At 50.1% G+C, this 13517-nt stretch overlaps 1 protein-coding gene across 2 annotated transcripts in view; it reads right to left on the bottom strand.

Annotated features, from left to right (window-relative positions):
- Positions 1-13517, bottom strand: part of FLT4 (fms related receptor tyrosine kinase 4) — a 57690-nt gene that overhangs the window by 25459 nt on the left and 18714 nt on the right. For both annotated transcript variants that reach the window (XM_014253184.2, XM_014253185.2), the window contains exons 2-4: positions 10944-11040; positions 4609-4880; positions 812-924 (exon numbers count right to left, since the gene is read on the bottom strand). In XM_014253184.2, the coding sequence (XP_014108659.2) occupies positions 812-924; positions 4609-4880; positions 10944-11040 (482 nt within the window). The remainder of the gene's footprint in view (positions 1-811; positions 925-4608; positions 4881-10943; positions 11041-13517) is intronic.

Raw genomic sequence — 13517 nt, 5'->3', positions numbered from 1 at the left:
CTAACACATCCCTTTGGTGGGAAGAAATGATGCAATATCATGCTGTGCTCCTGTCCTCTACCCTGAGGGTTTGTCATCTAGGAATTGTGGCCTCCCCTCTACCCCAAGTAGCTGCATCCTGCACCGTGATCCTCCCCATCTGCAGAGTGGGCCAGAGACTTCCAGGAATGGAAATTTCTAGAGATAGCTAAGGAAACTGATGCTGATGTCCCAAACATCAGCCCCACCGGGATGAGTGCTGACCTTGGGTAGTGTCCTTCCCGGGCAAGGGAAAGGCCCCTGGCCCCCAGAGTGTCCCTGGAGGCCTTTGTACAATAGTAACACTCATCCTGGAAGGATGTATTTTCATTGTAAAAAAAAAGAAAAAATAAAAGGGTGGTGGGGGGGGGGAAGGCAAAAGCAAAAGCAAACTGATAAGAGAACTATTTTTAGTCATGAGCCCCAGGGCTGCAGCCTCCTCCCTTGTGGGGATGCCGACCACCTAGAGGGGTGTAGATCACAGAGACAAGGCAAACAGGGGATGCTGTGGGGAAATGGGTTTAAATCAAAGTCTTGTTTTGTTTCATGGAGCTCCAGGGAAGAGAAGCAAGGTTGGCAGGAAACCTGTGGGGTCTGCCCAAGGGAACTGGATAACACAGCTCCAACCAGCAAATAAAACGAGGAAGCCAGTGGCTTGTACTTTCCATGGAAAATGTATCCCATGCATTTTCCTTTCCTGGCAGTGCCTGTCATGCTTCCACCCAGGCAATTACAAATGCAGAACAAATGCAATACATCTCGGTCCAGAGTCTCCCAACAGCTGAGCTCTCACCGAGGTCAGTGTGACGTTAAGATCTGGGATGGACACAAGGCATGGTACCCAAATGTTCTCCTTCTTGCTGATGAGAAGTGTCTCTGGCTTGTTGATAAATGGCTGTTCAAAATCTGTAGAAAAGATACAAGGAGAACAACTACTAAAAAAGAAGGAAAAAAATGGGAAAAGGCAACAACCAGTAGAAAAGGAGGCTTTCTGAATTTCCTTAACACAGCACAAGTTTCACAGAGGGAGCGGTGTAGAGCTGTTCAGCCCCATCTGCCACATCTGACAGTCAGAGGAGACACCTGGAGCCTGGGAATGCAAAGGCAGCCGGCTCCTCCGCACCAAACCCCGTACGGGTGCAGCGGCACTTGTGTGACATTTGGGCAGTGCGGGAAATGACCTCCCCTTTCCTGGAGCCCTCACGGTCTCTGCCTGAGCCTGGCCCTTTGTGAACCAGTGCGTCGTGTCCTGGGCTCGGCGCCTGGCCAGCTGTGGCTGTGTCCCCTGGCAGGGCCGGCGTGGGGATGCTGCGGCTGTGCTGGCCTGGTGCAGCGCGACCTTCCCGGGCGGGGAAGTGATCCGCAGCGCAGGGTATGCAGATGTCATCCTGCAGCCATCCCGGCAGAGAAACACATGAGCTGAGCTTTCCAGGGCTGCCAGCCCACTGCCTCCCAACGGCTGCAAGCACAAATATTGACAGGAAGAGCAAAACCACCCAAAAATAATCATTATGAAATGACTTAGCAAGGCCAGGGATGTTACACTAAACTCTGTGCACAGCCAGTGTAGAATCAGCAGTGACCCAGGCTGACTAAATGGGATGAAGACAAAATTGGAAGAGACAAAGAATTGTGAGGCTGCTTGGTGGCCTCAGTGACAGATGATTTATTCTGTACCGTCAGGCCCTGCCTGCCCTTTTCCACAGAGCTGTATGCCTCACGGGATGCTCTGAATAGAGACTGGCTCCTAGTGTCTCAAAAGCATGGTGTTGTCAGCACCTCTCCTCTGTAAATGTCCATCCAGCACATGGTCATGATTGGCCTTATTCATGGTAATCACCCCCTGGGTGAAGGGGGCTTTATAAGGGGGTCTTTGGTCTCATATGGGAGACACTGGGCTGCCTCAGAGTAATGCTCCCCTGCTAGGGGAGATTTTACAGCTTCTGGTACACTGGAATCAGACCAAATGATCCCAGTGGCCTACATTTAGTTTTATTCACCTGTGTTTCAGCTAAACCATTGATTTCAAGAGAGTGTAGAGAGGACATCCCTTTGTCCAACCTGAGATTCTTTCCTTCTGATACCAAACCCTTAAAGAGAACCATCTAAAGGGACAAGTCAAAGATGAATTTGGAAATGATCCTCACTTGGGGATCTATTGTTCAAATCATGTTGGGCCCGACCCAATCCAACCCAGTTCTCCCACTGTTAAGTGCATAAATCTTTAAATTTTGGTCTGTAAAGCTGCTGCTTCAGTGATAGTCATACTGCAAAGTTCTCTCCTCTGTGTGAAGCACTTTTTCTACAGTGTAGGTGAAACAACCCACACTCAAGAAACTGTATTGGTCAGCTCTTAGGAACACATGGATTTCCTAGAGAGTTCTTACCTTATTTACTGTTTTGTTTTTTTTTACTGCCACAGGATTGCTGACTTCTGAAACCACAGATTTGTTTCCCAGTGTGAACATGTTCCTCATTCCTCTCCCTAACCCTGGACGTGTGAGAAGGAGGAGCTGCACAACTGCCAGAGGTGAGAGACTATGAAGTCCCCTTCAAGCTCAGATGGCAGCCAAGAACTGATTTACTGGGCTGGTCCAGCTGCAAATGAGCTTGTTATTCATGCACTAACTCCCCTCTCTGACAACATCACAAATTTCCTTAAGACTGCCTTAACGGGTCAGATGGGAATAATTTAGCATCTTCTTCATTAATACATGCTAAGCTTTATGAGATGTGGGCTGTACATAGCTCATCCCACCCTGATGAGGCATTCTGTGGCTACAGTGCTATCTGTAGTTGTAATAAAATCCACACCTAACCAGTCACATGTGAAGGAGACACATTCATGGAGAGTTCATTTAAGAACTGAACTGCAGGTAATATACAGAAGAACCCATTTTTCCAGGCAAGCACAAATATTTTGTTCCTGGCAATTTCACCAAGCTCTTAACATGAGAAATGAGCTTGATGGATAAATCTGTGGTCTGATCACCCTGTCTCCAAACATCCCCAACACTTACATCAGCTCTTTCAAGCTCTCCAGGGACAATCTCACATTGCAGCCCAGTTCAGCAGGAACAGGCTTTATCTGAATGTTCTGCAGTGGCTCTGCTTACCATATGCCTGGGCTTTCCTAACATCTCCCTTCTCCTGCCTGAAAGCCTGCCCTGTCTGGAAAGGCAGATACTGAGGTTTTCTAGATGCTTGATAACCATAAGAGAGGACAGCCTGATTGGACTGACTATGAACATGTGCTGTGTAGCCATGTGCACAGCAGTGCTGAGAGCAGGATCTGTTGCACACACGCCATTCACAGGCACTGTGAGTCCCACGGGCCCTGACAATGTGGGATTTATTGCCCCTAACCTGCACAATGTGCACTCTCTGGTAAGCAGGAGAGCAGCTCCTGAGCTACAGAGAGGCTGGAGGTGAGAGAAGGTGCATCAGGGGGCAAAGTGCCATTTGTTGGATCACAAAGAAAATCAGTTCTTGCAAAAGCACTCCCTGCATGTAAGCTTGTGGGGTTGTACTCATTTTCAGTGTATCTAAGACGTTCTCTGCCTCCATCCTGATATAGCTGTCTAGAGTGTCTGAACACCCCTGTCCAACTCACAGATGTCTGAAATCCAGGCACGCTCTGTCCTGTTTTAGGGTGGGCAGCATAGCCCATGGAAAGAGGAAGCAATTGCCCAAACAGACTTCAATTCCTCTCTAACAGCTGCCCAGCTTTTCTGATTTGCCCCTGCATTTTTCTCTGCATAGCTGCAGAGGCAAAATTGGCTTTGCCCTGGGACTTCTGAAAAATGCATCTTATATGTCATGACCTGCCTGGCTCATGACAACTGCACAAACTAATAAATGGGGGTGGAAAGAGAAATAGCTCAGCCAACTGTTTCCAAGGGACAGAGTTCATTTATCTTGCTGGAGCCTGTTGTGAGCAGTGGGGGAGACGACAGAGGAGGAACCTCTGGGACACAGAGATGCTGAGTGTTGGCCCCACAGCCACTCCCTAAGCTGTTTCCAGCCCCAAGCCTGGTGAACATCCCCTCCTCTGCCAAAATGCACCTCATAACCCTGCCTGCACAGGCAGCCCCTGTGCACTGTGGAGAGGAGCATCTGGATCTGTCACCATGGAGCAGCTCAGGCCAGCAGGTCTAGGAACAGACTGCACATGGAGTGTTTGTACCATTTATCCTCTCCCTCTCAGTCTCAGCTTTATGAAACACTACCACCCCTGGCCACCAGCACCTCAGGGAGTCCCCAGCTGTCCAAAAGATAACTCCTATGCTTTTTTTAGTGGTGGAGCGTCTCTGAGGCCAGGCTCTCACACCTTGAATTCCTGCATTCCAGCCCGGCTGGAGAGATGCCCCCAGGATGAGACATAATTGAATCCCAGGCGCTGCTGCCATGGACAGATATTGGTCACCTGCACTTCCAGGGAACTGGCCCTTGGTCCCCTCCCCAGGAATGCAGGAGCCACGCTCTGCCCTGGGAGGCACATTGAGATGGTTAATCTTTCAGATATTATGTTGGTGCACTGGCTGCCCCGAGGCCCCCAGCCTGCAGGTGCACACCACCGACAGCTCTTACCTCTCACAAATACGTAGGTGCTGACTGCTGTGGTGCCCTCGATTTTGGCATCAATGTACTTGTAGTAGCAGCGGTAGTAACCTGTGTCATTCGCCTGTGCCTCCGTCAGCAGCAGCACTTTGCAGTACGGCTTTGTGCCGGTCCCCTCACAGTCTTCTTCTTGGATTGCCCGGCCGCTGCTGGGGGCTGCTGAAGCCACCAACTCAGTCTCCTCCTTCCCAGCAGGATCCACCTTGCCCCCTGGCCACGACCACTCCAAAGGGTGCTGGCCTCTAGACATGGGCAAAAAGCAGCATTAGCTTGGGGCTGAGCATGGTGACCGCAGTGGTTTTATTGCTCTGTGTGACTCTGTGCGCACCTGCACGTGGCCCAGGCAGACACCAGTCTGGGGCTGAGGCATGGAGGAATGGCCATCCTTCAAGGGAGAAAACAGGCACAAGGAAATGGCAACCAGATTCCTTAAGTGCTGGGCAAACAAATCATCATCATCATCCCCTTCCCCAGGCCACCTCTCTGGCCATGCTAAGCTGTAAGGTATCAGCCCACTCACAGGCAGGCCCCTCTGTCCCATGGCTCTGTCCTACTGGTATGAATGCCAGGACAGTGAAACACACAGGGCCCTGAGGGAAAGGTTCCATTTATTTTCTATTCCCTCACATTATTAAAAGGGTCCAGAGCTATTAGGGAAACACATGTATGTGATGATTTCCCTTGGCTCAGCGTAGCTGCTGGCTGGGGCTCATTGTGTGATGAATGGAGTGGGAAGAAGAATGGGGGAAGGAGAACAGACTGGAAAGAAAGCAAAAAAGAGAAAAGCAGGAGGGAGTCAGGGATAAAAGACAGCAAGGGGAAAACAAGAGGAGGCTCAGCTGACTGCCTTCTGGCCAGCTGCCAGCTGTTTGCTTCCCCGTTGCTGTGGGAGGGGGTTCCCCATGCTCTGCACAGCATCCTGCAGCCCCTCAAAACCCCAGCTGCTGCCCCTTCCCACCTCTGCAGGGACACTGAGCTGATGGCTTGACCACAAAGCCTGTTCAGCAGCAGCCCAAAGACAGACAGAAAAGTCCACGAACTCAAGAAACCCCCAGACAGAACGTGCAAGTGTGTATTTATATACAGCTGAGGATCTCCAGAGCGGGAGCTTGCATGTGCACACACGTGCCACCGTAGCTTGTTATAACCGCACTTGTTTACTACAAACAAAAAAAGCTTTTATTCCACACTGGAAGTTTCCTTCTGTGAAATCAGAGCCCCTTTCAGAGGAAGGCCTAGCCCCCACTTGAAAGTTTGCCAAATAGCTGAAAGTCACTTAAATACGTGCAAAAAAAAAAAGAAACTGGGAAAAAAAGAAGCCATCGTAAGAGACAGCTGTGGGGTAAAAATGGTCTTTTGTCAGTACAGTTGGCTCTATGAGGGGAAACTGGGTTCATCTATTATGCAAGCTGGGAATAGACATGTTGGCACACATAGCTCCTCTGCCAGGACAGCTCTGTGGGCAGATGCCTTTAAGTACATTGACTTAAAGCCAGACTGTGACCATCACCAGACAGCAAGGGACAGCGAGGAGGAAGCGAGATAAGGTGCCATTGGAAGGCACAATGGCTCAGACACAACGAGGACAGGATTTCTGCCCAAGCATGGGGGAAAGACCTGCCCCTTTGTTTGTCTTCAGCAGCTGATATATCTTCCTGCAGACTTTGCTCCCTTCCAGCTCGCTGCAGATGAGTTTGGAGAGAGTTCTGCACTCTTCCTATGTTGCCAAGCACAAGGGCTCTGGAGGCAGTAATGAGCCCTTGGGGACAGCCACACAACCCCTCTTACCCAGCTCAAACTTCTCCTTTCACTAAAAATGCCATCAGTGCCTGAGGCAGGGCTGTAAGTACAGCTCTGGCAGCTTGTGCAGAAGCACAGGCAAGCTTCTCCCAAGTACCAGTCTCACAAACACTTCAATAAAAATAAGAACTGAATTTTGAGGTTTTCCCATCCTACTCATACACATGGAAAATAACAGTAAAACTGATCACTAAACCAGGAACACCTGATGGCCTCTGCCATAGCTGCTGCTGCCGTGTCCACAGCCCCGCTGCAATGGCACAGACCATGGGGCTGTCCCTGCTTTCAGCCCAGAGCTGAGAGCTTCAGACCAGGCATTTTTGGCACTCCACTTGGAGGAGGGTAATTGTAAAAGTCTCCAGCGCTTCCGCTTTCTGTTTGTTTACCTACTGGGATTTTCACACATTATCAGATCCACTTGTTTCATTAACCATCAAGGCCAGCAGTAGTTGAGTGATGTGTGTTTATATAAACATGGATGGGCCAGTGCACACAGACATGCTGACCAGCCTGTGGGCAGCTCAACCCAGGCATTCCTTTCAGATGTGCTTTCATTTCCTTTCATGTGTCCATAGGCTTGGTGAGGACACAGAAGGTGTGGGTATTACTGTGAGTCCAAGTTAGTGTCACTGGGGTGTTAAGAGGACCAGAAGGAGGCAGGAATGAGGACAGGCCAGGCTCACGTGGATTTATTTCTGAATCTACCCTGTGCATTTGGTCCAAGCAGAAGTTTTGGATAGTTCTCTCTCTCCTATCTGTCACCTTCCAAGATTTATTCCCAAGTTGTTTTCTTTCAGCTCAGTGATAATGTGCCTCTTGGCGATGGAGCCTGCTGATGCCAGCTGGAAAAAAATGCACTGTAGTCTTCTCCACAGCTGTTTTCCTCAATCTTTTTAGGATAGATGCTCTTCAAGGGAGATGTTGCAATTGGCACCCCTCTTCTTCAATCCTCTTTGAAACTCCCATGTGTGGTATGATGGGCAAAGCTGGTTGTGGCTTTGTGGCTTAGCTGGGATAAACCAGATTCCTCTCAGAACCGTGGAGGATGTTCATAGCAGCCACAAACATGTAGGATAGAGCAGCAGGTGGTGTGTGTTCCTGGATACCACTCTGGAGCAATGGTTATGGGGCTTCACATTGTCCTCAGGCTCCTTCAGCCCTGCCACAGTGCTCATTTCCTCCACAGGAGCCAAGAGGGCTATGGGGTCAAATATTTCCTCTCTGCCACAGACAGGTTTGCACATCTGTGAGTCAGCTCTGGTAACAGGTCACTGGGCAGCAAAGGACATCCTGGCCCTTCTTTTGCTTGGTTTGCTCCCCACCTGTAACATGCTGGTCATGGGTGGGGAGATGAAAAATCCATAACTTGTGCTCCAGGTGCTCATGAGACAGCCTTGTTTATTATTCAGAACTCACTTTACCCAATTCAAAAACTCCTGGGCTTGATATCTATTGGCTGAGATCTCTCTCCCTGCCCAGCTTCCTGGCCAGTGGTATGCTTAATTCTCATCTTGAATGGAGCCAGCTGAGGGTCCCCTGTAACTTATCCAGGGACATGTTCCGGCATGAATTAGGATAGCTGAATTGGATTTGTGTTATGATCAGATTTACTTTGTCCAGTCCAGGCCAGCTGTACTGTGACAATACTGTGACACCCACCTGTGTGCCCAGCACCTGTGGGATGGGATGGGATGGGATGGGATGGGATGGCACAGTCAGGACCAAGCTGATCCCTCCAGAGGTTTCTGCTGTTGTGTAGCTGGCTCCTGTGCGATTTGCTCCAATGCTCATGAGCTGGAACAGCACAAGCTCTCTGCTTTCCTTCCACACAGGCTGCTGAGGGCATGAATGCAGAGATTCACAATATTCTTTCCTTCCTTCTAAGAATATGAGCTAATAAAAGCTGCACTGTCCATTTAGGCATCAGTCCCTTCCCCCTGTTCTGCCACATGCTTGGATCAAAACACCCCTGGGGCTCTCAGCCAGCCCTGGCACAATCTCTGTTTTGGGGAATGCTCCTGCACTGGTCCCCTGCTCTGTCTGGGTCTCTCAAGGGTGCCTTGTGCTGGGTGACAAGGGAACAGGACTGCATGTGATGGCATTTGCAAAAGCAGAGCCCCAGCATCTGGTGGTTCCTTGTGTGTGTGTTGTGCCTTTGGGTATCTGTTAAGCATGCCCAGCTCCAGAGGCATTGCTTATCCCATGGCCTGGACTGGACTCTGGTCACTGATGAGGCTTGGTGGGCTGTGGAGCAGGGCTGTAGAGCTGTGGATGTCTGAGATCCAGGCTGCTGCGAGGGAGCCTGAGAGCACAGTTGGCTACAGGACTCTCACGCTCGGTGGGTGAAGCTTGAAAGGTCTCCAGGGAGTCTCACACGGGGGTTTTGAGCTCATCTTTCTGCTGAAGCACTGCTTCAAGAAAGCCTGTACTCCTGGCTCCAGGGCAGCTCGAAGAGCAGCCAGAGGACATTGCTCTCAAGGGAAGACCAGGGTCAAACAGAAGTCACCTCCAACACGATGCTCAGCAGGAAATCCCTGGATCCTGGATTTGATTTCGTATTTTTTTCTGCCCTACCCTGCCCCACCACCCTCTCCTTTGCCTGTTCTCTTGGTGGTCTACATGTTTTTCCCTTCAGCTCCCACTAACACAAGCCAGGTCTTCCCAGGGTGGGCCATGGTCCAGAGAAGAGGTTGGAGAAGCAGCTGGGTGTAATTAGAGATCCAGGGACCAGGAAAGATTTACTCTTCATTCAAATGAAGTAAGTGTCCCACAGTCAAAGTCCTCTCCTCAAGACAGACAAACACAGGACTAAGAGCTCAGAAGAAAAAGGGGAACACTCTGAGCCATGCAGGAGATACTGAGACTTATCTATCTACACATGGTGTGAAGGACACTGCACAGCCCCAAGGAGCACAGCTGGGACAGCAGGATGCAGAGGCAAGGAGCAGCCAAGGAGCAATATGGGCAGAGGGTAGATGGGTTTTAATGCTGTTTGCAGATGGTCCTGTGCTCTCTGGCTGGCCAGTTCAGTCTTTCACAGCTGCAGAAGACACTTTTTTTTACCACAACTGTAACTTCAGTATGTCCTTGAACCTTGGCTCAATCTATAGACAACAGTCTTGAAAGCGCTTTCTGCATACCTTTCTGGGCCCCTGTTGAGAAAGAGTCTGCCTCTCTTCTAAGCTCATTCAGAATATCCTCACTGAATCTCACCTCTTCTAAGGTTTTAGTAGAGACTGTCAGTTCCCACATCCCTCTGTGGAAAAAAGTACCACGGCAGAGCACTGGAATCCCTGAACTCCCTTCTCTTCCTCTATGCTCCCACAGTGGCTCTATGGCTGACCACAGCCCCCTGTGGACAGTCATGGACAGACCTCCAACTCACACATTTCCTACATCTCATCACACATGATAGCTTTCCAAGTCACCAGATGAAAACAAGCCCACAACCAGTCAGCTTCCCAGACCAAGTGAAATCAGTTCAGTAATTAATATCAACAACCTTTCCTCTGTCCTTCTCCCTTGGTTATGAACTGGTTCATAAAGGAAAAGCAATGCCATCTGTTCCAGGAAAAGTTAAATATGTTTGTGACAAGACATGAACACAATGCCAGCCAAGTGTTTGCAGTAATTGCTCTGTGGTTATATATAACACTGAGAAACACCCATTTGAGGCCCACGCTGAATTTAGATCCCCATTGCACACAGCATTCAGATCCCAAGCATGGATCTGTTTTCAGCTGCTGAAGGGAAACTCCAGGAAAATTGACCTTGGGCAATTCTCCCACTTGTTTATGTTTTTGGGTTGTTTGTTGGGTTTTTTTTATGCTTTCTGGGACAAGAGGCAGTCCAGAAAACATGCATAGCCAAGTGTCCCAGTGTAGATCACTTCAGACACACCACCTCAGAGCCACAGTGTACAAAACAGAGATTCTCCAGCTCCTCTCACAGTTATTCACCTGGCCTGGCTGTGGCTTCTTTTCACCCACATATAGAAAGGGAGAGCATTAAATCTCACCTCCCTAGAACAGCTGGAGGCCGCTCATAGCCACCACTAAGTACAGCCTTGCCTTCTCCCATGGATATTTCTCAGTGTCTCCCAAATGTCCCACTAGATTTAGAAAGCAGAGCTTCAATCTCAGTGGCCCCAATGAGGTGAGAATAAGCATCATCAGAGAAAGAGAAAGACAAGGAGAGTCAGGAAGACCAGTTTCCCTGAAGAGCTTACAAGAAAGCTATCCAATCACACAAAATGTTTCTCTATTTTTCTTCTTCTCTGAAAGACTACAGCAGAGGTTATCACTGAATCCTCTGAGACGTCTTTTGCTCCTTTTTCAATTAATTAGACAAATTCACACTTGGGAGATGTGGAAGATTTGTAGTCAGACATGCTAATTTGCAGGAGTACTACAGCCAAGGTGTCCCTGGTGGGCTCTCCTTGCCTGGTTCTCCAACACTCACCAGGCAAGAGTAGTCTAGACAGAGCCACACTTGCTGGTGCCTACCTGCAGGTGATGGTCAGCGTGTCCTTGGCGTTGATGACGTGCTCCTCCTCAGTGATGCTCAGAGTAGGAGGGGTCATAGAATAGCTGCTCACCAGATCTGTGGAGAGAAAGGAGAGGGGATGATGCACAAGCCTGGGCCTAATGCTGTGGTCAGCAGCTATCCTGGTGCCACAGAGGGGGACAAAGGCTTTTGAAGGGAAAATCTCCTTGGGGTCTGCTCCTACAAGGTAGTTAATGCTGGCTCAGTGGGACACAAAAGGTTTGCCTGCAGCCCTCCTGGCTCCAGTGGGCAGATCTTCAGCTCTTGGGCCAGGGCCAGACAGCCTCTGGGCTCTGATAGACATGGATGAGGGCCACAAAAAGAATGGAAGATCGGAAATTGAGAAATTCAGCTGTGACCATTCCTCACCAGGTGAATGATATTGGGCTTGCTTGGACCAGGGCTCTGAAATGATCCCCTCTGCTAACCGAAGGGAGTCTGGCAGATTTTTCCATACACATGTAGCTTTCTGTAAGCAGGGGGACAAATCAGAGATGCCCAAATACCACAAATGTGGTATACTGAGATGCTCTCTGGAGCCACGAAGCATTCATGGAATGCCCTTCTCCTGTGCCGCACTCTCAGGTACAGTCACCTGACTAGGACCAACCTTTGTGGATTGCAGCAGCCCCCTTCCCTGTACCACCAGACAGACATTCCAGGAGTGAAATTATCCAGGCTCAGGGACAGGCAGTTAAACATTATCATGCTCTTCTTCCAGATTTTTTCAGGGAGAGTCCCACTTTTTGTGTGTTTGCATCTCTGGCATGCCAGACACGCACCCTAAGCAAGCTCCTCATGGACAAAACATCTCGAAGTACCGGTTACCCTCAGAGACTACTGTTGTTTTTCATCAGCACAGTGTTGCTGACTGTCATTACTTCATGATCTTTATCTTAAAACTCCAGCTTCTGGAGATGTGAGATAATTCAAAAGAAGTCTCAGTCTCGTTGACTGCAAAAACAAGCAAACTAACCAGAAATAGAGAGGGGGGAAAAATGTTATGGAATGTGAGACTGTGACTCAGGTAGGTGCTAAATGCTAAGGAAGAAAAGAATGCAAAAAAATGCTGCTAGCTTGACTTTCTACAAAAACATGAGGTTTTTTGCAACTGTGTTCTATGTATGTCTGTTTCCTTCCCTTATAACATTCAAACCCAGGTACCAGAGAGATCTGGCAGGGTTGGAGAGGTCTCAAGCGTGTGGTGTTTCCACGTGTTTCACAAGCAGCTGTAACACCTTTCCTCCAAAACTGTGACTGAAGGACTCCAGGTTGAGAGCCTCAGGATGAGAGGAAATGGTCTTGGGCTGCACCAGAGGAGGTTAACATGGGATATTAGGAAAAATTTCTACACTGAACAGGTGGTCAGGCATTGGAACAGGCTTCCCAGAGTAGTGGTAGAGCCACCATCCCTGGAAGTGTTCAAAAGACATGTGGCACTTGGGGACATGATTTAGTGGTGAACACGGTGGTGCTGGGTTAATGGCTGGGCTTGATGATCTTGGAAGTCTTTTCCAGCATTAATCATCCAATGATTCTAGGAATGTTTCTCTATGGGGAGCCCTGATCCAGGAGACAACAAATGGCCACCAGTTTCTCAGACACAGGGGTGGCATGGGGATCCAGGCTGGTGGAGAAGCCACAGTGTCCAGGGCCCTCTTGCCACCGGGAGAGGCTGCTGAGGGGGGTCACAGCGGTGAGGGACGTGCGGAGCAGCACCGCCAGCCCTGCCAGGCCCGGGCTGCCGGCCTTGTTCTCCCCAATTGTTCTCCACTTCCTTCCCGCCTGCGCGCAGCCCTGAGGTGGTGTCCCCATGGCTGCCCCCATGGCAACAGCAGGGTGACAGCCATCTCCCCCTGCCATCTCCCGCCTCCCCTCCGCTTGCCCACATGAAGGAGCATCAACACAGGGGCAGTCCTGGCCCACCTCCTGTGTGCATGTCCCGCTGCCACGGCCTGTCCTACAGACACCTCTCCCTCAACAGCAACAGCAGCAGCCACCACTTGTCACTCAACACACGGGTCGGTGTCGCTGTGATCCCTGGGGCTGCGTGCGCTCGGCCACCATGGAGGACACCCCGCCTTGCGCCTCCAACCTCCCCTTCCCCAAAGGAGGGCACCTCAGATGTCACACAGAAAAAATGTGCCCTGGGGCTGTGAAAATAAATGACCGCATTTTTTGTAAAATCCCTTCAAAATGTAACAAGGTTTATTAAAAAAAGGAGGCGGGGGAAGGAATCTGTCTGCTAAGCTGCATTTCCTATTAATGCCGGACATGCTTATCCCAGTGCAAACACTGCTCTCCAGATGGCCACAGCTTCCCTGTCCATCGTCCCAGGGAGCAGCTGGGGGTGCCAACCACCCCCACAGTGCTCAGCCCAAAATGCAGAAGATAATGGCTTGCACGGGGCTGGCTGGGGACAGCAAACCCTCTCATCCTGTCCGTGCTCTGGGGCAGCGAGCAGAAAGGTAATCCCCAAAACCCCGGCACAGCCAGCTCCAGGGCTGGCTGCAACAGGCACTGAATTAGGTCTT

Source organism: Pseudopodoces humilis, chromosome 17 (genome assembly GCF_049639895.1).
Source record: "Pseudopodoces humilis isolate 2021_Gansu_Grassland_sample_001 chromosome 17, ASM4963989v1, whole genome shotgun sequence".
NCBI lineage: Eukaryota > Metazoa > Chordata > Aves > Passeriformes > Paridae > Pseudopodoces > Pseudopodoces humilis.
The sequence above is the reverse complement of the archived record's forward strand: the minus strand, read 5'-3'. Positions and strand labels throughout refer to the sequence as shown.